Raw genomic sequence first — 23,548 nt, 5'->3', positions numbered from 1 at the left:
TGCAGGGCCTGAATATACCAGAAAGTCTGCCTCCCTGCTTTATTAGTTAAGCAAAGGTGTCTACATAATCATGGAAGATGCTGCGCCATAACCTATAGTATATTAGAACACTATATAATTTTGAGGTAAGGAAGACCTTCACAGACAAGACAGGAAATGCAGAAGAAATAAATTAAAATATTGACATTTTACTATGAAATTAACTACATAAAATTAAAATTTTTTTCTGACAGAATACACTGTAAATTATATCAGAAGATTTTGTCACACATGACAGTAAAAAAATTTGTATCCCTAATCTTTAAATAGGGAAGCAGAGAATCCAATAGGAAAACAGACAAGAATGTGAATATACAATTCACAGAAGAGTAAATGAAGAAAACAGAACAAAACAGCCCACTAAAATGATGCTTTGTTGTAAAGCAGCTATACTCCAATAAAAATTAATAAAAAAAATTTTTAAAAAGTAAAATGATGCCTTGTACAAATAGGCAGGAAGAACAAATCAAAATAACAGTGAGAAAAACATTTTCACCCTTCCTATGGGCAAAATGTAAAAGGATCTGGGCATATTGGGTGCTGTGTTATAGAGATATGGACCCCTCATACATTGGTGAGGGTGTGGACTGGAATGGCTTCTCTGGAAAGTTCACGTTCTTTGACTTGGCAGTCTCACACGTCTATTCAATAGAAATAAAGGCACCATTTTTTTTTACATGTACAGCGATGTTATTTTAACATTTTAAAAACTATAGCAAGGAATTGAAAAACATTCGTATGACCAATAACAGGAAAAGGGCTGAAAAAATTGCAGTGTGTTTGTACTGTGCAATATTTGACATCTATTAAAATGAAAAGAATGCCTTGGGGCTTCCCTGGTGGCGCAGTGGTTGAGAGTCCGCCTGCCGATGCAGGGGACACGGGTTCGTGCCCTGGTCCGGGAAGATCCCACATGCTGGGGAGTGGCTGGGCCCGTGAGCCATGGCCGCTGAGCCTGCGCGTCCAGAGCCTGTGCTCCACAACGGGAGAGACCACAACAGTGAGAGGCCCGCGTACCGCAAAAAAAAAAAAAAAAAAAAAAAAAAAAAAAGATGGCTCTACAGTCCTTCTGTTTTCCCTCCTTACCTCTCTCCTTAAATGCAAGTGGTATTTCAGACATCCCCTTCCCCCCTTTCCTCAAGCCTTTAGCCCTGCTACCTGTTCTCTTGAGCAGCAAGTGACTCTGTGCCCTGACTCTAGGGAAAATGGCAACTCTGTAAACTCCTTGCCACTAAACATGCAAACTTCACCTTCCTCTTGGCTGACTGGCCCCATGTGCTGGGGATCCCAGCCCTTCCTTTCTCCTTCTGGGGGTGATGCAGAAGGTGTATGTTCTTGCTACATGGATTATCCCTGCCATCTCATGTATCTCTTCTGTGTTTCCTCATTCATACATCCTGAAGAATAAATATAATGGCCTAGAATACCTATGTCTGATTCTTTGTTACTTCTCTGTGTTATATACGTATTTGCTGGATGGATAGAAAGAAAGAAAGAAGGATATTTGGGTAAAATAACAAGAAAGCAGCATGAGCTAAAGAGAGTAAAAAGACCTCAATAGTAGAGATGAAAGAAACGATGGAACAAACCTAAAAACAGCCTTACTTTCACCTGCCCAAATGCTTCTGGCCAGGGGATGAGGAGAATGGGGATGTTTTCACTCTTACCTGATCAAATGAAGGTTTAACTGTTAGGACTGCCAAACTATACCACTGTGGTTTCTTAGCTAGAGTTATACGCCAGATTTTCATATTCTGATATTTGTGTTGTATTTCCCAATTTTTGGAAAACAAATGAACGATAAAACTTTATCTGTAAACTAGGTTTCCCAAGCATGTATAAAAGTAGCTTGCGTTTGGGAAATACTGAATTAATTAAATCTTTAATGTGCTAACATGCTTTGTGAATTTCCAAGAGCAGGAGACAGTGTGGTGATTTCCAGCTTTATGACCATTAAGCACTTTTCTGTACTTGCTCCCATCCCCTCTTCTGAATATATATTATATGCCCAGAAAAATACTTTGAGAAATGCTGAGGGACACAAATTAATATGTGTACTAAAGGATTAAAAAAAAAAAGAAGAGAAAGACAGGTCAGGTTGCATGACGCACAGTAACATGACTATTAAGAATTTTTTATTTCTTGTCAGTTTGTGTTTTTCTGTACATTTTGAAGATGGAAAATGATTTTTTTTTAAATAAAACTTGTTTTGGCTAATGATACCTTAGAGGAAATAAGCTGTTTTGTAAATAAGTATAGTAGAGTTCAAGTGTGGCTAAAACTTCTTGTAGTACTGGCAGATTATCATGCTCTGTTATTTCAAGGTTTTATTAAGATTGACCTGCTTTCTGTTATTCAAGTTACATTTTCTTATTCTCTTTTCCAGCGGCAGTCGATTAGGAGGCCTGGTTACAGTGTTGTGCTTCTTTTTCAATCATGGAGAGGTAGGTAGTCAACAAATGTTTTCAAAATCTTTAGGGAATTTTACTTCTAGAAATATGAGTTTCTTCTTTAGGTAGTCAGTCAAGTATTTTTTAAAACTTTAGGAGATTTTACTAATAGAAATATAAATTTCTTCCTTAATTTCTTTAAATGTAATCTATAGTAGCATTCTTTAAATGTTTGATCTTATTTTGATTCATTTTTTTAAACACTAGCACTTATCTTTAGTTAACTTTTCATGACCATTATATCTTTTATGTGATACATCTCTTAGTGACCTGAAGAAATAGTGGGTCTGTGTTAATTCTATATATAATTTAACACTGTGTTCTAACTATGACGCAAATAAGCTAGCCATGTATCCATTAACTTCCTGTGTCGGGGTAACTTTTCGATGTAGGAGCTATAGTGTATGTTTCTAGTTTAATGCATTTCAATTCAACTTTGATATACTTTTGAGTATCCTTTGCAGAATATTTTATTGTATCTATAAATTTTCAGGTATCCAAGGGCTTTCCAAAGAGAACAGCATTGTAAAAAGCATAGACTCTGGATCCAGGTTACCTGTGTTCAAATCCTGGCTCTGCCATTTAGTGACTGAGTGACCTAGGCAAGCCATTTAATCTCACCTTAGTTTCCTCTTTGTAAACGGGCATAATGATGTTATCCATTTCATGGGATTATTGGGGAGATTAAATGAATTCATATGCGTAATGTGCCTAGAACAATGTTTGACACACAGTTACTGCTAAATAATTTAGTTTGTGTAATTGTTTATATTATCATTAGTAACTTATTTTAGATTAAATTTTAATATAAATTCAAGATGCCAGTGAAATCCTTCCAGGAAATTAATTATAGTTGTAAATGAATTTCTAGTAATAGATCTCTGTCCAGTTTTCTTTCATGGTAAGTTTTGTATGAAGGGAAAGAAAAGAAAGGTCAGGTTGCTTTGTGTGAAGTAACTCATTCCTTTTATGTGTTTCTACACTAAGTATCTACAGCATTTGAATATGCACATGTTACAAAGCTCTAAGAGTAGTCATGCAAAAACTTAACTGTAGATTTAAGGTTGAATTTTATATTATTCAGTGGATTACTGATGGAAATTGAACTAACACATGCTTAGCATTTAGAATCACAGAAACTTAAAGCTTTATGGATTAGAGCATTTGACAAATGATTGCAATATGACATCAGTTACTTGATTTGATCTGAATTTTGAGCAAAGAAAAAAAGAATTATTTGGCTCTTTTTGACTGTGGATTCTGCTCAGTGCTGTCGTTGGACCATAAACCTTTTGGAAGCACAGATCTGTGAGAATGACCTAAGAAATAGGAAATAACTGCTTAACAATGGAAGAAAGGAACATTGAGGGTTCACAATGAGATGTTGAGAGGAAGGGGACTGTTGTAAATTTTGAAGCCAAGGCACAGTTTTAAATACTACTGTCTTTAAGCAGAAATATTCTCAGTGTAAATTAGAGGTTATTAATTCCTGATCTTACATTTTTCTAATAATTTTGATACTCATGTAGCATGAACATCATTCTTGACAAAGTCTTTTCAGTTTTTAACAATGAAATTCAGACAATTCAGTTCATTTTTCAGGTTGAGAGTTTTTTTTTTTTGATACTTTTTAGCTACTTGGTACACTGAAACATGCTTAGGGAACACATTCCACTTAGGAAAAGGTAAACTAAATGAGATTAGAATTAGAGTTGTGGTTTTACTGAATTAGTCAAGTAGATAATTGTATTTATATCAGTAACTATAGCTTTAGAGTAGAAAAGTAACCATTTTGAGTAATGACATTAAAATTTAGAACATAAACTGCAGTTTTGGGTAAAATAATCTTGAGAACTCAAGTAACTAAAATCTATTTTATTATAATTTTATATTTATTTTGGTTTTCAGATTGTACGATTTTCAGACCCTTGTTTTCTTCTGATTTTTAAAAATGTTGCCTAAAGTACATAGTTTTTATAAGGGGGGAAGCATCTACTCTGATAGTACCTATTAATGCATTTAGTGAACTTTTCCGGAGAGTCAGTGTTTGCTTCACGGGAATTTCTAGCCAGTTTCTAATTGGTACCCTTCTTTCTTAGAAGAGTTATTTAAATCATGTGAGTGAGTGGTTTATGTGCCAAAAAATAGTTGTGAATTGTTACCTGCTTTTTTCTATTTCCATTATTTAGTTTGCTCTGTACTTGAGTCTAAGATAGTGTAAGATGTACTTTTTAAAATATTTTTTTCTCAGATGATTTTACAAGGGAAAATGTTTGCTTTAATAAAAGAACTGCAAATTATGTAGTGTAAATGATTAATCAAATTATTTAAAACAGAAATTTAAAACCTTCAAATCTAAAAAGTGTGAAAACACAGTAAAGGAGCTATTAATTGCTCATAGTAATTATCAATAATATTGAGGTTATATATTTCATAATAAAAATTATGCAGATGTTTTCACTTATCAAGCTTTTTAATTAAATGTTGATTCTGTCCCTATTGAGAATTATTGCTAAGATGAAAGCTAACAATTTTGCTTAGCTTTTAAAGCATTTAGATGGGTACATTAAAAAAATAACTAAATGCAATATTTTTCTGCAATTTTTTTTTTTTTTTTTGCGGTACGTGGGCCTCTCACTGTTGTGGCCTCTCCCGTTGCGGAGCACAGGCTCCGGACGCACAGGCTCAGCGGCCATGGCTCACGCGCCTAGCCGCTCTGCGGCATGTGGGATCTTCCCGGACCGGGGCACGAACCTGTGTCCCCTGCATCGGCAGGCGGATTCTCAACCACTGCACCACCAGGGAAGCCCTTTTTCTGCAATTTTTGACTGTTAATTTCTTTTCCTTCCTCCCTCCCTCCCTTGCTTTCCTTTCTAATGATGGTAAGGTTTTGGCCAGGATATTTATTCTGAGTCTTCTGTTTATTCAACTCAATTAAAACAACATATACTGAGGTCCTACTGTATGTCAGGACTTGTAGATGCTGGGGATGTGTCAGTTAGTAAAACAAAGACCCCTGTCCTTGTGGATAATCATGTGAAGGTGGGACAATCTTCTGCTTAAGGTGGGGAAATACTGGTTTATTTGGGGAGAAGCAAGGAGGCCATTGTGGAAGAGCAGAGAGTGGAAGGGATAAGGCCAACAGTGAAAGACAGGAGGTGGTGTGTGGAAGGAGCCAATTCTGTAGTCTTGTCAGTCATTGTAAAGTTCATTTGGAGCACGTGGAAAGGCCATGGAGGGTTACCTGCAGAAGAGGGACATGATTTAAATATTTTTTACATTAATTTGGACTATAGTGTAAGTGCAAGATGTGTTATTCAGGCTATTGAGTGGTGTGCCTATTTGTGAAACTTACAGTAACTCCAAAAGTCCAAAAACAGCGAGTGTGCTAGTCTTAGCTGGAAATGAATCTGTTGATGTAGATTTGAAAACTAGCTTCTAATGTAGTAGAAAACTAGCCTGCTGTATCTTTCGTGACCTGGCCCTTTCTGCGTCTCACTACTCCAGGGCATTTTCTTTTTGCCTCAGTCCTGCTGTCCTTCCTTCCTCTAGTTCCCAGAAAGGACTGTTCCTTTTCCTTCCTCAGGGCCTTTGCACATGCTGTTTCCTAGCCCTGTATACTTCCCTCCCCCTGTATCTCCTAATCTGTGCCTAGTTAACTCTTAGTCATCTTTAATAACTGGATGTTTTAGTTTGGGTTTCAGTGGTGTTCTTCATTTCTTCCTGCAGATCTGGGTTTTCATCTGGTATCATTTCTCTTTAGTCTAAGAACTTTATTTAGCATTGTGGTGAAGATCTGCTGCCCATAAGTTCTCTTAGCTTTTGCCTTTCTAAAAACATCCTTATTTTGTCTTCATTTTTTTAAAGTATATTTTTGCTGGATAAGAATTCTGTATTGAAAGCTTTATCTTTAAGCACTTGAAGTGTCATTGTTTTGTGTTCTGGCTTCCATTGTTTCATAAGTTATCTGTCACTCTTATTATTGTTGTCCTGAATGTAATGTGTATCTTCTGTGGTGGTTTGAAGCTTTGTTTTTTTTCTTTTTTTTTTTTGTCGTTGTTTTAAAATTTAATTAATTATATTTTTGGCTGTGTTGGGTCTTTGTTGCTGCATGCAGGCTTTCTTTCTCTAGTTGCCGTGAGCAGGGGGCTACTCTTCGTTGTGGTGCACGGGCTTCTTATTGCGGTGGCTTCTCTTGTTGTGGAGCATGGGCTCCAGGTGCACGGGCTTCAGTAGTTGTGGCTCACGGGCTCTACAGCGCGGGCTCAGTAGTTGTGGCTCACAGGCTGAGTTGCTTCACGGCATGTGGGATTTTCCCTGACTAGGGATCGAACCCATGTCCCCTGCATTGGCAGGCATATTCCTAACCAATGCGCCACCAGGGAAGTCCTTAAAGCTTTGTTTTTATATTTGATTTTTATTGGTTTGATGGTGATGAACTTAAATTTGGTCTTTTTTGTACGTATCCTGCTTAAGTTTCACTGAACATCTTTGTTCCATGGGTTTTTTTTTTTATTTAAATCAGTTTTTGGAAACCTTTTAGCATATATCTTTTCTTCAAATATTTTGTCTTCCCCATTCTCTCTCTTATTGTCTTTGAGGATTCTCATTCCATGTATGTTCAACTTTTGATGTTATCCCATAGGTTTTTGATAGTCTCTTCATTTTTTTTTTAATTTTCATTTTTTCTCTCTTTGTCTCTATTTGGATATATTATTTTGCCATATCCCTGAGTTCATTGGTATTTTATTCTGATATTCAGTCTGCTTTAATGCCCATCCAGTGACTTGTTTATTTTAGATATTCTAAATTTCAATTTTAGAATTTCATTGTTTTCCTGAGCTTCCATTTCTCTGTTGAAAATTTTTGTCTGTTTACCCATTCTGTCCATCTTTTTCTGTAAATTTTTAAACCTAATTATTATAGTTTAAATTTAAAGTCCTTGTCTGCTAATTCTAACATTCACATTATCTGTGGATTTAACTAGAATGTACCTTTTGATTGTGGGTTATATTTTTGTATTTTGCATGTCTCATAGATTTCTCTTTTATGCAAGTCATTTTGTATAAAAGAATGATAAAGCCTGAACTAGATAATTGTTTTTGCTTGTTTTTTTCCCAGAGAGGGATTATCTTTTCCTGTGTCAGGTATGTAGGGTAAGGGCCTGAGCAATTTGATCCCACCATGAGTCTTGCTAAGCTGGGCAGGGCTGTGGTTTTAATTTGTTTTAGTTTACCTCCAGTTTCAAATGAATTAAGGAGATTTCTGCTCTGTGGCTCAATCTCCAGTTTCCCAGATGCTCAGCCCAGGGCATGATCTCTTTGATCTTACCAGCAATTGAATCTGGAGGGGGTGAAGTTTTAGCTTTTTAGTTTCAGTCCATCACTGGATTCGATTTCAGCAAGTTCCTGGAAGCTAAGCACTGTGTGAGATTGTGACTTCTCTCTGATTCCTCCCTGTTCTTCACCGCTTCTTCACCCCAATCTGAATATCCAATTAACTTAGTACTGTTTGTTGAAAAGACCATTCTTTTTCCATTGAATTGTAGTGGTGCTTTTGTCATTAATCAAGTAACTGTATATTTGTAGATTTGTTTTTAGACTCTCAAATCTGTTCTATTTTTCTATTTATCTTTAAGCCAGTATCACACTATCTTAAATATTGTAACTTTAAAGGTTTGATATCTGGTAGTAAAAAGTCTCCAACTCTGTTCTCCAGTGTTGCTTTAGCTAGTCCAGGTTTTTGTATTTCCGTATAAATTTTAGAATCAGCTTTCCATGATTCCTCCTTCCCCCAGTAGATTTACAACCTGCTAGGACTTTAGTTATGATTGCCTTGATCTCTAGATCAATTTAGGGAGAAGTGACATTCTAAATATATCAGATCTTCCCATCTATAAACATAGGTATTCTTTCATTTATATCAATCTCCTTCAGTTTCTTTCAGCAATGTTTTATGTCTTGCAAATTTTTTATTAGATTAATTCCTAACAAATGTGTGTGTGTGTGTGTGTGTGTGTGTGTGTGTATTTTGGGGAGGGAGGGGTACTATTCTCTGCCCTTTGGATATGTCCTCAGTGTTCTTTCAACACTTACTTTCTTGCACAAAAAGGTGTTTCAAGATCACCTCGTACTGTATTGCCCCCAGATGTGGAATCAGCTGTTTTCCAAGGAATCTTGGATCCTGTTAGTGGAAAATGGTAACTAGAGACCACAAGTGGGGTGCCTGATGTGCTTATTACTGCTTGGATGTAATGACTTTTAGGTCCTTTTAGCAAAAATCATTAATTCATACTGATTCCTCCAGTAATTCTAATCTAGTAATCTAGTAGTATAAACCCTGCCTTCTCCCACTCCATATTTGTATCTCCTCCCTCCCCACAATCTAAATGTATTTACTTACTTGCTTTGCTCTGTAATATACACAAAATAGTTTCAGAATTAATACATTACGATTACCAATAAAAAACCTACTAAGTAAGGTTTAAGATTTCTTTGCTGTTGTTTTTTTTCCTAAGATTATATTCTACTAAGGGGGTACAGAGTTCAAAAGTAAAACAGCTCAAAATATACCTAGATTATTTTTGCTTCTCTGTTATGTTACCATTTAATACAGTTAGAATCATTTGTTTCAGTTTATATTTATACTGCCTTTGTATCTTGACAAATACCTTCATACTGTATACAGAATTCTGATGATGTTGATAACCTTGAGAAGTTTAGTTTACAACCACATGGTAAGATGGTAGAGTTGATATTGATAACATCTTGTCAGCTTTTTATATTTTAAATAAGTAAGGAATGGTCAGGTTGCGTCATTGCTATAAAGGATAGAGTCATGAAGATGCAATTTATTGCTTATCCAACAAAGCTGACTGATTTCACAGAAGTTCTGTGCAAACTTTATGGTAGGATATGGTGATATCCTAGAAGTTCAGAGATAAAAAAGGTTTTCATAGAACCAGTAGAAATTCTTTATTAAGATGGTAAAGCTTACTAATAACAATTATACATCACTGAAACATTAATTTTCGTGTGAGCCAAAATTGTATTACAGATTCAAATTGTAACTGACTGGTTATTTGGGCAGCATGTCAGTACATGGTATAGAAAGAGACAAACTCCAAGAAAGCTACCTGACTTATTATCAAGGTGCAGTCCCATCAGCCTCACAAAGCCCATGCCAAGCTAAGGGTCTACCTAAACAATGAGACTGCCCTAAGTAACATCAGATGGAAGATGTTCAAATGATAGCTGTTGCACCTAGCATTATTATGGTTGACATCTGGATAGCTGAATCCTTAAACCTACACCATTCTCAGAAAAAGAGTAGCCAAACCCATGGTGGTCAGAAATCTTTTTTGGAATCGCTTGTAAGTATAGTGTTTACAGCAATATTATAGCTAACATAGCAGTGCAGCAGTCAGAGGTGGGATAATTTGTTTTAAACCCAAACATTATACGAACAAGTTACAATTGATCCTACAAAGGTTAACTCTAGTTAAAACTCTTGAACAAGCCTTAAACATGATCTGTTTGATACTAACTATAACTTACAATTGACTAGTCAGTTCTATTCCTATTTTTAAATTGTGAAGAGAAATCAATTAGATTATGCTAGATCTCTAAGAGTATAAGTAAACTATTTGAAAGTAGAGGTTGAAAAATGAAGCTGTTTATTGCTAAAATTCTTCATTTTTGATTCTTGAGTAGATGATTAAAAAATTCAGCCTTCACGAAGCAGAAAATAGATTAAAAGCCTGTTGTCATCAATATCTAGGCAGTGTTATGTTGCGGTATTATTCAGTGCTATGAAGTGTGTGCTGAAAATTATTTAGTGGATGATGACAATTAAAACAGTGTAAGATTTTTTATTGAGTTTACTTTCACAATTAAAGAATTTCTTATTTTTTGTCAGAGTATAGAATACATTTGTGTAACCCTTTTTGAAGCAGTTCACGTGTGTATATTTCCTCCTTTCATTCTTACATTTGAACCTATAAAGAGAACGATAGATTTTTATTTTCTATTTAAAATTATAGTTAAATAAAAAATATTTATTTGTTGAAACTTAAGGTATGATTAAGACAAATCTGTTTACTATTCTCATATTATATGGTGTCATCTGGAACAGCAATTATGTTAGTACCAGATCTAGTAAAGCACCCTGTGTTATTGGAGAAACAATAAGAAGCACTTTCACATACATATGAATTCATTCACTCTTAACTTTTTAGAAGGAGAAAACCTTGCTTTTTGTTACTAATTTATAATTGAGCCTTCTTATCCTTACTTTACAGAGGATGTAATCGAGTTTTAGCAAACTGAGTTACTCCTGCTATTAAGAGAAATGAATTTCTAAGAGATGACAACATAGTTGTATTTGGTAACAAAATAAATATGGGTGAACAGTCTGTATGAAGAAAGTTTTCAAATTGTGTATTACATGTGTATTACATAATATTTTCTTATTCATTTTTGCATAGAGATTGGTAGCCTTATAAATTTTATATATCTCTACTGTCAATCATACTGAAATCTCTAGTTAATCTAATAAACTAACAGATTTTTTACTTTGCATTTCAGTAAAAACAAATATACATTTTTAAAGACTTTTTCAATCTTTTCATATTCTCTTGTATGTACAGTTCATTTATAAATAGATATTTATGTTAATTTCATAGAGAATGGTGAGTTTTGGTAAAAAAAGAGGAATAAATTGGCTCAGACTTTCTGTATCAGTAGAAGAAATATCTAATAGTCTGAGGTAGAGCTAAAATAAAGGAAAGACTTATTTCCACTGTGGTCTTTGTAGTACTACATAGTCTCTAAAGTAGCCCTGCTTGACGTGAAAGATGTAATGATTTCTTCTAGTGTGACGAGCTTAGTAGTAGTAATATCAAATTGTTTACATTTAATCCGGTGCAGTTTTCTTTAAATTGAAAGATGGACTTATTAATATATTTAGTATATATGCAGAAACATGATGGAGTCTCATACTGGGATACTACATTATTTAATTAAGTCTAAAGTAAGCTTTTTAGAAAGGTTGATACTTAACTATTTTAGGACTTCTGTGATTTTATTTGATCCCCTGTGCCGCTTTTAAATATTGCAGCCCAGGGTGGCTTGGGCAAAGAAGAAGTAAAAACAAAGATGGAGTGCTCCTTTTAAGCAGCATTGTCAGTAAAAATACTAACGGTGATGACCACAGGGAGTTTTGAAATATTGGTTATGGAGAGTTTTGCTGAAATTCACGTGAAAGAAGACAAACTATAGTTCATTTTCAAAACCAGTTCAAATGTAGTGTTTTTACTTTTGGCAGAACATTTTCTTGCTGGTGCTTTCCCTACTTTCCTTTTAGGCTACAGTTGAAGTTTTTTAGGACTTCGTTGTTGACAGTTCATGATGTTACTGTTGCTCAAGAGCTTATGCCATGTGTATCTTCCAGTTTTGCTGTTGGTAGAAAAGTTAGTAGCTTGTTTTCCAGCACACCATTAAGTTGTAGAAAAAACTTCATAGCAGCTTTCGCTTGGTGTTTCTTACTCAACAATTTTAGCAAAGATACCATACACTATGAATTTTTTTTCAGTGTACCCGTGTGATGTGGACACCTCCTCTCCGCGAAAGCTTCTCGTATCCATTCCTTGTACTTCAGATGCTGCTTGTGACTCATATTCTCAGGTAACTTTGTCTTATCTTTAGTAGTTGTTGTTTGTTTCTTTTGCATTGAATAACTTAAGCTAGAATTTTTTAAACTTCCAGTATAAAAAGTGTAATAAAATAATTAAGTTGATGCAGTTGCTAGGTTGAATTCATAAAGGGGTTTTAAGAGTTTAACTTCAGGGGCTTCCCAGGTGACACAGTGGTTGAGAGTCCGCCTGCCGATGCAGGGGATACGGGTTCGTGCCCCGGTCCGGGAAGATCCCACATGCTGCAGAGTGGCTGAGCCCGTGAGCCATGGCCGCTGAGCCTGTGCGTCCGGAGCCTGTGCTCCGCAACAGGAGAGGCCACAACAGTGAGAGGCCCTCATACCGCAAAAAAAAAAAAAAAAAAAAAGTATAACTTCAAAATATTTACTACCCAAAACATTTTCTTGATCTGCCTTTTAGTCTTCTTTCCTTTAATTAGTGGTCCACAGGTACTGCTCGAGGAGCAGCAAAGCTGCTTCCACTTCTTCTGCAATCTCTACTTTCCCAAGCCATTTTCTGCCACCACAGCAGCCTCCCAAAAATAGAAGAGGGAAAGCTGGTGGCAGTAGGGTGTATCCCATAAGCTATAGCCCTTCAAAGCAAAGAACGGTTCATAGAATAGGTGTGGTCAGGTACATTAATACACGTAGTTCTTCCTTCTGTGTTTGTTTAGCATCCCTGAGAATTGGATAGTAGGGGTAGAAAGAAACCACATGAGTAGACAAAGGTATGCTAGGATAATTCCTGCTAGAAACTCAGGATTGGATTGAGCCCTCCCATGTTTCTCACTACAAGAGTGGAGAGTTGGACCGAGAACATTTCCCTCCCCTCGTTATTGACAGATATTGAATTTAGATTGATGCTGCCTTGTTTCAGAGGGTGAAGATAAAACAAAACGGGGTCTATGAAAGAACAGAACAGAGCATGATGAAAATCTGAAGATGACCCAGACTAAGAACTCCTTTCAGTGATCTGCAGAATTCAGGAGAACTGGTTGAAGTCTGTTACATCAAGCCCTTTGAATGATCTATTTCCTGTGATGATCTCAACAGGAACAGAGCCATTACATGGCTTTGTCTCTTATGTAGGGTTTTTAGACCAGCCTTTCACAGAATGTGGGATGGGTGGCAGCTTTTGTATTAGCTTTTAAAGTCTCTGCAACTCCAGCCTGATTGCTGTCCCTTAAATTCCTCTTTTATTATGAAAATTAGAACTTTTTTAGCATCTTCACGTAAGATGAACTCTGAATTCATAACCTTTAGTTCTGGGGCACTTTGATAGAGGTTTCCTTCTCAAACACTTAAGGAGGAAGTGTTGTGCCATATGAGTGTCTGATTCATCACTGCACATGCTGTGTTTCCACATCCGCGTTCTTGATCTTGGCTTTTTTCTCCAATACAATACAATACTGTATTCTCCAATACAGTATTTTCTCCAATACAGTGGACTGCCCATCAATCTCTACTTTCTGCTTTTGTTCTGCCTCTGCTTCTGTCTTCAATCCAGTGATGGCAAACTTTTGATTCTTCCCATATTCCCTTGCTGATGTGCTGTGATCTGAGCAGCTGTGTACGGTGCTGTTCCACCTGCTAAGGGTTGCTTCCTTTAATCCATCCCGAGGGGTGTACTGTAGAAGGTTCTGCTACTTTGCTATTGCTGCTGTAACAAATCACCACAAACAGATTTGTCATGTTACATCTTACAGTTCTGTAACTCAGAAATCCTAAGATAGGGGTGTCGGCAGGGCTGCACTTCTGGAGAGTCTAAGGAAGAACCAGTTTTCTTGCCTTTTTTCGCTTCTAGAGGACTGCTTGCATTCCTTGACCTGTGGCCCCCTCTATCTTCAAAACTAGCAATGGTGGATTGAGTTCTTAGCAGTCATTTTACTCCAACCTTCTTTGACTTTAAGGACCCTTGTGATTACATTGGGCCCCCCTGGATAATCCAGGATAATCTCCCTGTTTGAAGATCAGCTGATTGGTAACCTTAATTCCCCTTTGCCATGTAGTGGGCCTCTTTGGAGGCTATTATTCTACTGACCACAGTGGAGCTACTCCAACTCCTGTTTCTTGGCTTCAGGGACTGCGTTCTGTTAGGTTCTTTCGTCTTGTTTGTCAGGTGCTTTTGTGGTAAGCTCTTTATGTTTTCTTTAGCCTCCTAATCATTGTCATTTCAACCTCATCCACCTCCTCATTCTTGTCTTTACTTTTGGTTTTTATAAAAAAGTATTAGGTAAGGGAATTTCCTTCCTTCAAGGGCTTTTATCATTCTCCTTGTTTTTCTCTAGTTGACATCTTCCTTCTGCTTTCTTGGCAACTGCAGTCCTTTTTGCTGGGGAAAAGCACATCCTCCTTTCCTAGAGTTGTGGTAAACTTCTTACCTTTCTTCTGAAGGATGACAGCCTAATTTCTAGTGGTCTTTTAAGTCTTCTGATATTTCATCTTTATTACTGAATTCTCTCTCTTTGGTAGAGCAGCCATTTCCTCTAGTTCTCGGTTTCCACCTAGAGTTGACATCTCTTGATGTGGGGCGGTGGAGAGGTGAATGCCTTGAGTGAGCCAGGAAGAAGCTGAGCAATGTTCATGTGGGCTGCAGGTTCTAAGGATACTGTTATAAAGCTAGAATAGACTTTTCCTAATGCTAACATCATTTACAAATAAGGTTAGAAAGATATTTTATCCTAACAAATTGGTTTTGTCCAATTTTGAATTTTAAGTATTTTTAGAAATTCAGTTTTGTATAAATCACCTAATAACAGCCACAGTGAAGATGTTAGGCATGTTGGGGGCTTCACAGTGGTTCACTGATTTAGGAGAAAAGTACTTCTTAAAACTAGCATGAGAGAATCACCTCACCCTCCTAAAAATCCCTTGCATACAAGTCAGGACCAAAGCAAAGCCTCTGAATGTGACTCCAGAAGGGCTCCTGCCATTGCCTCTTTTCTGTGTCCTACCTGTGCAGGACCCAACTTTTATCCCATATCCTCCACAAAACCTCCCTCAGCTGCTCAACCTGTATCCTGAATACTTGCTTGCTTGTCTGCAGAATACTTAGCACTTAGAATCTGCTACTTCTGTGATTTTTTCATAGACATCGTTTGTCTCTCCAAATGAATCTATTGAATGCAGCTTTAAATACGTTTGGTTATGAATTCACCAAAATATAGTTTGAAAAATCTCAATGGATACACTGACCTAGGTGCTCTCTCTCTCCTTGGAAAGCTTTGTTTTTTACAGTTATATTGGGGATTTACTTTTCACAGGAAATTGTTGTAATTGAGTGTCAGGAGGTATAATTTCTAATCCACTGGTTCATTATATATCTGGTTTATGTTATAACCAGATCATGTTTAGAGATTCTAATTTGCAGTGGTTTGGAGCCATGCTAGAATATTTTCTGGTTAAACTTACTTATTTTATCTTTTTAAGGGCTACAAAACTTTACAGAGGAAGCTTGATTGCACTCTGCATTTCCAATGTGTTTTTTATGCTTCCATGGCAGTTTGCTCAGTTTGTACTTCTTACTCAGGTAAGGTGCTTACATTTTTAAAACGAATTAAGCTTAGTGAGCCCGATTATGAGAACTCATTTGTCTAAAATTACAGAACTGAGATGTTACATGGTTCTAAGTCCTAAAAAGCTTTTTTAGTCCATATTTTGAAAGAAATTTCGGGATAGGGAAATATATGATTTACTTATTAATGGGTGTTAATTATTTACTTACTAGTAGAATGCATTTATTGAACTCAAGTTTATAAGAATGCTTATCTTTTTTCAAAATGCAAAATGTTAGTTTGCTTAAAAGAGAACTAGTGTTATAACATTAAGTATTTCTCTTAAGGAGACTGTAGTATTTATCTTAAGTAAAATGTTTTTGTGAATAATAGTGGACTTTCTTACACATAGGATAAATACACATAGGATAACATAGGAAAAATAGCTAAACAATTTATGTTTTATGTAACTCCCTTACCAGCCTGTAATATATTTATCATCTTTCCACGTACTCTGTCTGTCTCTTTCCCTTCAGATAGAGGTCTATAAAGCAAGGTAAAGGTCGCTTATTGAGAGAGGGAGCAAAATGTGTGCTCATTTCTCCCTGCCACCACTGTTTCTACTTCTTTCTTATACTGGCCATGTTCATATTCGTATAAAGCAGTATAAGAGTCGCTTTTTAATGTTCTTTGAGATGTCTTGCTTGAGAAATGAAGTCAGACCTGGATTTGTGTCCTAACTCTATTCACTGGCTGCTTGAGTTGGACAAACTGCATAACTTTTCTTAGTTTCAGTTGTCTCATTTATGAAGTAGAGAAAATGAAAGACCCTACTGTATTGGGTTGCGTTTAGGATCAGATGGGGTCATGTATGTAAGAGTCTTAACACATTACCTGCTACTTAAGACATCAAGTTTGCTGCTTCTATCATTTTTTTTTTAAAGAGGCTCTATTTGTACTTCATTCTTTCTTTGATCTTATCTTTTAGACTCCTTTGTCTTCTTTAGTTTGAGGACATTTTAAATGTTTCTGGTTTAAAATGTCCCTGAGGGTCACTCCTTAAGATTCTACCCTATAGGCCTGCTGTGTATTGCTTAGCCCCTGGAGTGGAAAGGGAGAGTTCCTATCCTTTCACTTATTGGAGATGGCCTGCTTTTTGTTTTTGTTTTTGTTTTTTTGGTGTGGGAGGGGGAGGAACTGGGGGGAGGTGCATGGAGTGAGGGTAGGCAGTACTGTGCTCCTCTGTCGGGCTTACATTGAATAACAACACACTTCTCCACAGTTACTGTGTCATATCTGTCACTCAGCAGTGCCACGTTCCCCATGGGGAAACCTGGGTCAAGGGAGACCTTCTTTTTCTTGCTACTGGGAAAATTTGTTGTAGATTATTTGGAGACAAAAAACTTGATGAATGGAACTTAAGTTACATGTTTAAGTTTCAGCTGTTTTGCCATTTGTTTAAACCATATTTGTGTAGTAGGAGAAGCGTGGAATTTAATTTGAATTGCTTTTTCCATGAAGAAAGGTGGAGAGGCATTGTTTGACATAATACCTCTCTATACTTTACTGAGGTAAATTATTTAATCAATTAATTCATATAATGAATTAATGCATATAAATAACTCCAGTACTCTTAGAATTCTTGGTAAATACATACACAGTTTTCTTCAAAACTGTTAAAAAAATTAAAAATACCTTTGTAGTGAAAGTACTTCTAGTTTGAAATTTTATAAATTTGATTATGCCCAACACTTGAATATTTGTATAAATGAAAGAAAGCACTAATGGAGATACTCGTAAAGACTGACTAACAAGCAGAACTCAGTGTATTTTTACACACACACGCATTATATAATTATTTTTTAGTTTAATGTACTTTCCCCAATTATGTATTGTCACGTTATAATTAAATTTTTATATTTTTTGATTGAGCAAGGCACTTTGTAATTGTACATGTTGGCAGTAGAGTCACTCTGACATTAAAAGGAGTATTGTTTGGATAATCCGTAAAGTAGATAATTTACATGGTTAATTGAGAGAGATGTGAATGGAAGAGAAAAATCAACTGATATGTGCTATATTAATATATTGACCATAATAAATAATAAATTAGCAGGTAAGAGGGTAACTAAAGAACTTACGTTTAATATAAATATAAATTTGAGGCAAAATAAAGATAATCTTTTCTTAATTTTTTAATCTATTCATTATATATATAATTTTAATGTAACTGCTTTTTAAATTTCAGATTGCATCATTATTTGCAGTATATGTTGTGGGATACATTGATATATGCAAATTACGGAAGATCATTTATATGCACATGGTAATGGTTTTTAATTTTTTTTTCCCATTTACCTTGACCTTAAAACAAACTCCTGATTAGTATTTTATTTATTCATGGTTGCAACTAGTTTTGACATAATTCCATAAATAAAACAAGTGTTATTCAAAAACTGTGATATAATTAACAGACCTTGTTTTAAATAGGCCACCCAGAAAATTTAATTATCTGATTTGAGTTTGTGCCCAACTTATACATTATCAGCAAAAGAGGTAATTCGTGAAAGAGAAACATGGAATGGTATATTATCCAGGAGGCTTCTGTTAAAATGAAGTGGAATATTCATTTATTGAGCACAAACTATCCAGGCATGTGGGACATATCAGTGAATAAAACTGCAAAGATCCCAGTGTATATGTGGATTACATCCTAAAAGAGTGGAGGAAGAAGACAGAGGATAAATAATAAACATAGTAAATGGGTAAATTATATAGTATGTTAGAAGGTGGTAAGGGCTATGGAAAAGGACAAGTCATGGTACCCCAAGGAGGTCAGGCTGGCCAAGTGTCAAGGGATGGGAGATTGAGGTGTCACATGAGGAGGTCAGAGGAGGTCTTATTGAGAAGGGGGTAGTGGAGCAAAGATTGGAAGGAGGAGAGGGAGTCAGCTAAGTAGATATCATGGAGAAGAATATTCTAGCTTGATGAAATAGCCAGGGCAAAGGTCTTAAGGCTGGATGGTTGATTTTGATGAACATTGATTTTTAAAAACATTTGTCTTCTCTGTCATTAGTTCTTACAATTTTGATATTTTCTTTTTCCTATAATTTTAATGTAATTACAGCATGCTGTTGTTTTGTGCTGGTCTCAGCCTATCAATAACAATGTTGTGGTTGGACAGGCACTTGTGGTTCTTATGATTGCAAGATGCCCTTCAGCAATAATTTTCAGGAAACTTTGAGAAAAACCAAGGTTTATTACTTACAGGACCTGGAAATTACACAGCACACCTGGGACCACACAGTTAGGTCGTGGGGTGTGGGGGGAGGCATGGGAGAGTTAGGAAACAAGCATGCCCTGGAGTTCTGCCTTTACTGGGGTCCAGGATGGGGGCCTAGGATTTTGAGGGCTTTTTTTTTTTTTTTTTTTTGGGTGAATTTAAAACATAAGAGTGGGAATTTACATCACAGGAAGAGAAGAAACTGGCCCAAAGGTCAGTTGTTGAAGTTAATCAAGATCTGTAAAACAAAGGAGCCTCAGTGGGGGCAGGTGGCCTGACCCTTTATCTAGTCATGTGGCTGGCAATATGTTTATTCAAGATATAGCCATGTTTGGAGTGGATTGCAATAAAAACTTTAAGTCAGACACTTGTATTACGAAGAAGAAAAAATCCCCAACTGTCAGGGTTTATACTACAGCCATATTTTTTTTTTTTTTTTTTTTTTTTTTGCGGTACGAGGGCCTCTCTCACTGTTGTGGCCTCTCCCATTGCGGAGCACAGGCTCCTGACGCGCAGGCTCAGCGGCCATGGCTCATGGGCCCAGGCGCTCCGCGGCATGTGGGATCTTCCCAGACCAGGGCATGAACCCGTGTCCCCTGCATCGGCAGGCGGACTCTCAACCACTGTGCCACCAGGGAAGCCCCATATACTTTTTTATTCTCTAATAATTGATACATATAAATAGGACATTTATAACATATAGAGAAGTTATGGACAGAGTTCTAAAATGAACAACCATGAGCCTACCCTACAATTGAAAAATGGAACCATCATTACTTTGAAGCCCTTGTGTGTCCCGAACACATCCCCTCACTTCTCTTGGAGATAACCACTATCCTGACTTTTAAAATTATAATTAACTTGCTTTTCTTTATGACTTTACCATCTACTTATTCCTAAATAATATATTTTTATTATTAAATATTAATATTGTTTTTAAGGTTTATAAAATGGTATCCTTTTTGTGAGACATAAGTTTTCACTCAGATTTTTGAAATTTGTATGTTGCTGGAGTTCAGACATTTTCTTTGCTTTATGTTTTGCATTGTATAAATAAAGCATGATATATTTATCCATATTCTTGTTGAAAGACATTTAGGTGTTTTCCTTTTATGTATAATGGTGTACACGTACCTCCTGGGGAATATATATTGAATTTCTCTAGGGTATTTACATAGTAGTAGAATTTTTAGGTGGTAAATTAAATACATGTTCAACTTCACAATTTAATGTTGCATTGTTTTTCAAAAATGATTAGACTACTTTGAACAGTAACGTATAACAGTTCTTCTTATCCTATATCTTTTTTTTATTTTGTCAATTTGGAGAGTATAAAATGGTATCTTATGGCCTTAATTTACATTTTCTCTGGTTTTCAATAAAGTTGAACATCTTTTCTTATGTTTATGGGCCCTTTGTGTTTCCTTTTTTGTGTCACTCCTATTCAGACTTTTCATCAGTTTTTCTCTTATGTCCAAGGAAAAAATGGCATCTGTTTTATTCACTGCAGTGTAATCCCCTATTTTCATTATTTGCTTTGATGCCTTGAATTGTTCCCGATTTGGCCAGCTACTTCCTGCTGGCTTCTTTGTTCTTTTAACATGTCCTCATTATGCTTTGAACACTTTTTCAAAGAAATTAATAAAGGCTCAGCTTCATCAAATGCTTTTCTGCATCTGTCTAGATGATCCTCTGTATTTTTCCCTCTTTAATATGTTACTGTGGTGAATTACATTAATTGATTTTTTACGTTAAGAAAGCATGCTTTTCTGGACTAAACAATTTTTATACTAATTATATTGCTGGATTCATTTGCTATTTTGTTAGGGTTTTAAATCTCATGAATGGTATTGGACAGTACTTATCCTTTTTTAGACTTGAGTTTTTTTCCCCAAACTGTTTAATATGTTTTTTTTTTACATAGCAATAAAAATTCAAGTAATTGTTAAGCATTTAGAGTCTGTCAATCACACAGTCACATAGGCAACTATCAATGAGGACTTTGACTCAAAGTTATAGTTATAAAAGTACTAACATTACACAGGTTTAGTTTGTAGTAGAACCTATCCTGGGTAAATGATATACGCTTTATGATGTCACTTACTGACTATGGAACTAGTCACTTATTATCCATAGTTGCTTTATAAACTCCTAAATCCCTATAGTTAAAAAGGAAAAAAATATGGAATTGTTTCCAAAAATTTTTTCCATTTTTTTATTGTGATAAAATACGCATAAAATTTACTGTCTTAAGCATTTTAAGTTTACATATCAGTGATATTAAGTACATTCTGATTGCTGTGCAAACATCACCACCGTCTATCTCCACAAGTCTTTTCATCTTGCAAAAATGAAACTCTATACCCTATAGAGTTATAACTCCCTATTCTCCTTCCTTCCCCCAAGCCCTGGAAACCCTCATTCTGCGTCCTTTGTCTATGCTTTTAACTACTCTAAGTATCTCATATAAGTGGAATCATGCATTATTTGTCTTTTCCAGAATAGGTTACTTCTCCTGGCATAATGTTCTCAAGATCCATCCATGTTGATGCAAATGGCAGGGGCTTCCTTCTTTTTTATAGCTGAATACTGTTTTATTGTGTATATGTACCACATTTTCAATATCCATTCACCCATGGATAGAAACTTAGCCTGTTTCCATGTCTTGGCTGTTGTGACTAATGCTGCAATGAACATGGGAGTGCAGATATATCTTTGATATCCTGTTTTTGTTTCTTTTGGGTATATACCCAGAGGTGGATTTGCTGGATCATATGGTAGTTCTATTTTTAATTTCTTTTTTTTTTTTTGAATTTTATTTATTTTTTTATACAGCAGGTTCTTATTAGTCATCCATTTTATACACATCAGTGTATACATGTCAATCCCAATCTCCCAATTCATCCACCCAGCCCCCCACGGCTTTCCCCGCCTTAGTGTCCATACGTTTGTTCTCTACATCTGTGTCTCTATTTCTGCCCTGCAGATTTCTCAAGGAACTTCCATACTCTTTCATAGTGTACCAATTTACATTCCCACCAACAGTGGGGAAAAGGGTTCCCTTTTCTCCACATCCTCACTAATACTTATCTCTTGGCTTTTTGATAAAAGTCTTTCTAACCGGTGTGAGGTGATGTCTCATTGTGGTTTTGATTTGCATTTACTAATGATTAGTGATATCGAGCACCTTTTCATGTACCTGTTGGTCATTTGTATGTCTTTCTTGGAAAAACCATCAATTCAGGTCTTCTGCCCTTTTTTTTTTTTTTTTTTTTTTTTTTTTTTTGCGGTACGCGGGCCTCTCACCGCTGCGGCCTCTCCCATTGCGGAGCACAGGCTCCGGACGCGCAGGCTCAGCGGCCATGGCTCCCGGGCCCAGCGGCTCCGCGGCATGTGGGATCTTCCCGGACCGGGGCACGAACCCGTATCCCCTGCATCGGCAGGCGGACTCTCAACCACTGCGCCACCAGGGGAGCCCTGCCCATTTTTTAATCAGATTATTTTGGGGTTTTTTGCTACTGAGTTGTAAGAGTTCCTTGTATATTTTGGATATTAACTGTAGCTGGTATATAGTTTGCAAATATTTTCTCCCATTCTGTAGGTTGCTTCTTCTTATCATTGATTGTTTCTTTAGCTGTGCAGAAGCTTTTTAGGTTGGCTCCACTTGCTGTGATTTTGCTTTCGTTGTCTGTTTTTAAACTCATGCATGACTGTTTGCATTAGGGCTGGTTTATGAGGGATGGATAGCTGCTGGTGAGCTAAGAGCTAAAATTTACTGAAATTGACTACAATTTGCCATCTAGGGGTTCTCCTGGAAGTTGTGTGTTTTGATAGATGCCCGAGTTCCAAAATAGTTCCATCAGCTAGTTTGTCAAGTTGCATTTGTTGTCTAGGTGGGGAGACAGATTCTTCCTAGTGCTCCCTATGCTTCCATTTCTCCAGAATCCTCCAGCTACACTTGCCTGATTTTGATACCAGATTTATTCTAGCCCCATAGAATTAATTGTGTTTCTACTTTCTCTGTCTGTGGTAGATCTTTTGTAAGATTGGGAGGAATATTCCCTGAAAGTTTGGCAGAGCTTGCCTGTTAAACTATATGGACCTGTTATTTTTTTTTTTTGTGGACAGATTTTAAATTCGTGATCTAAGTTGTTTAATGATAATAGGACAATTTAGATGTTTTCTTGAGTCATTTTTTAACACTTTTATGTTGTTAGGAATTTTCCCATTCATCTCAGTTTTAAAATTCATTGACATGAAGTTGTTCACAGTGCTTTCTTTTTTTTAATCTGCTAATATATAGATACTCAAAAAAGATATAGATACTAAAATAACTTGTAATATCTCTCTTTCATTATGTACCTTCTAAGCTCTCAATTTTCTCAGTATAATACTCCTCAAATTTTATTCTTCACATTTAAATTAACCGATGTTTTTGAGCACCAGTTGTTTGTCAAACATTTCCTAGGCCCTTAGCATACAACAGTGATAAAAACAATTTAAAAAATCTCTTCCCTCGTGGAGCTTATATTCTAGTGTACATAGACAGAAATAAATCAAATATATAAGGTAAACAGTATGTTAAATGGGAA

General features: G+C 36.1%; 1 protein-coding gene across 4 annotated transcripts in view; it reads left to right on the top strand.

Annotated features, from left to right (window-relative positions):
• DPY19L1 (dpy-19 like C-mannosyltransferase 1) overlaps window positions 1-23,548 on the top strand; it is a 161,085-nt gene that overhangs the window by 34,831 nt on the left and 102,706 nt on the right. For all 4 annotated transcript variants that reach the window (XR_014326456.1, XR_014326457.1, XR_014326458.1 and 1 more), the window contains exons 7-10: window positions 2,426-2,483; window positions 12,081-12,172; window positions 15,609-15,708; window positions 17,922-17,999. Coding sequence is in view for 1 of the 4 variants with exons in the window: in XM_082846637.1 (XP_082702763.1) it covers window positions 2,426-2,483; window positions 12,081-12,172; window positions 15,609-15,708; window positions 17,922-17,999 (328 nt within the window). In the remaining 3 variants the exon portion in view is untranslated. The remainder of the gene's footprint in view (window positions 1-2,425; window positions 2,484-12,080; window positions 12,173-15,608; window positions 15,709-17,921; window positions 18,000-23,548) is intronic.

Source organism: Leucopleurus acutus (genome assembly GCF_964270905.1).
Source record: "Leucopleurus acutus genome assembly, chromosome: 9".
Taxonomy (NCBI): Eukaryota; Metazoa; Chordata; class Mammalia; order Artiodactyla; family Delphinidae; genus Leucopleurus; species Leucopleurus acutus.
Note: the sequence above shows the minus strand (reverse complement) of the source record. Positions and strands in the feature narration are given on the sequence as shown.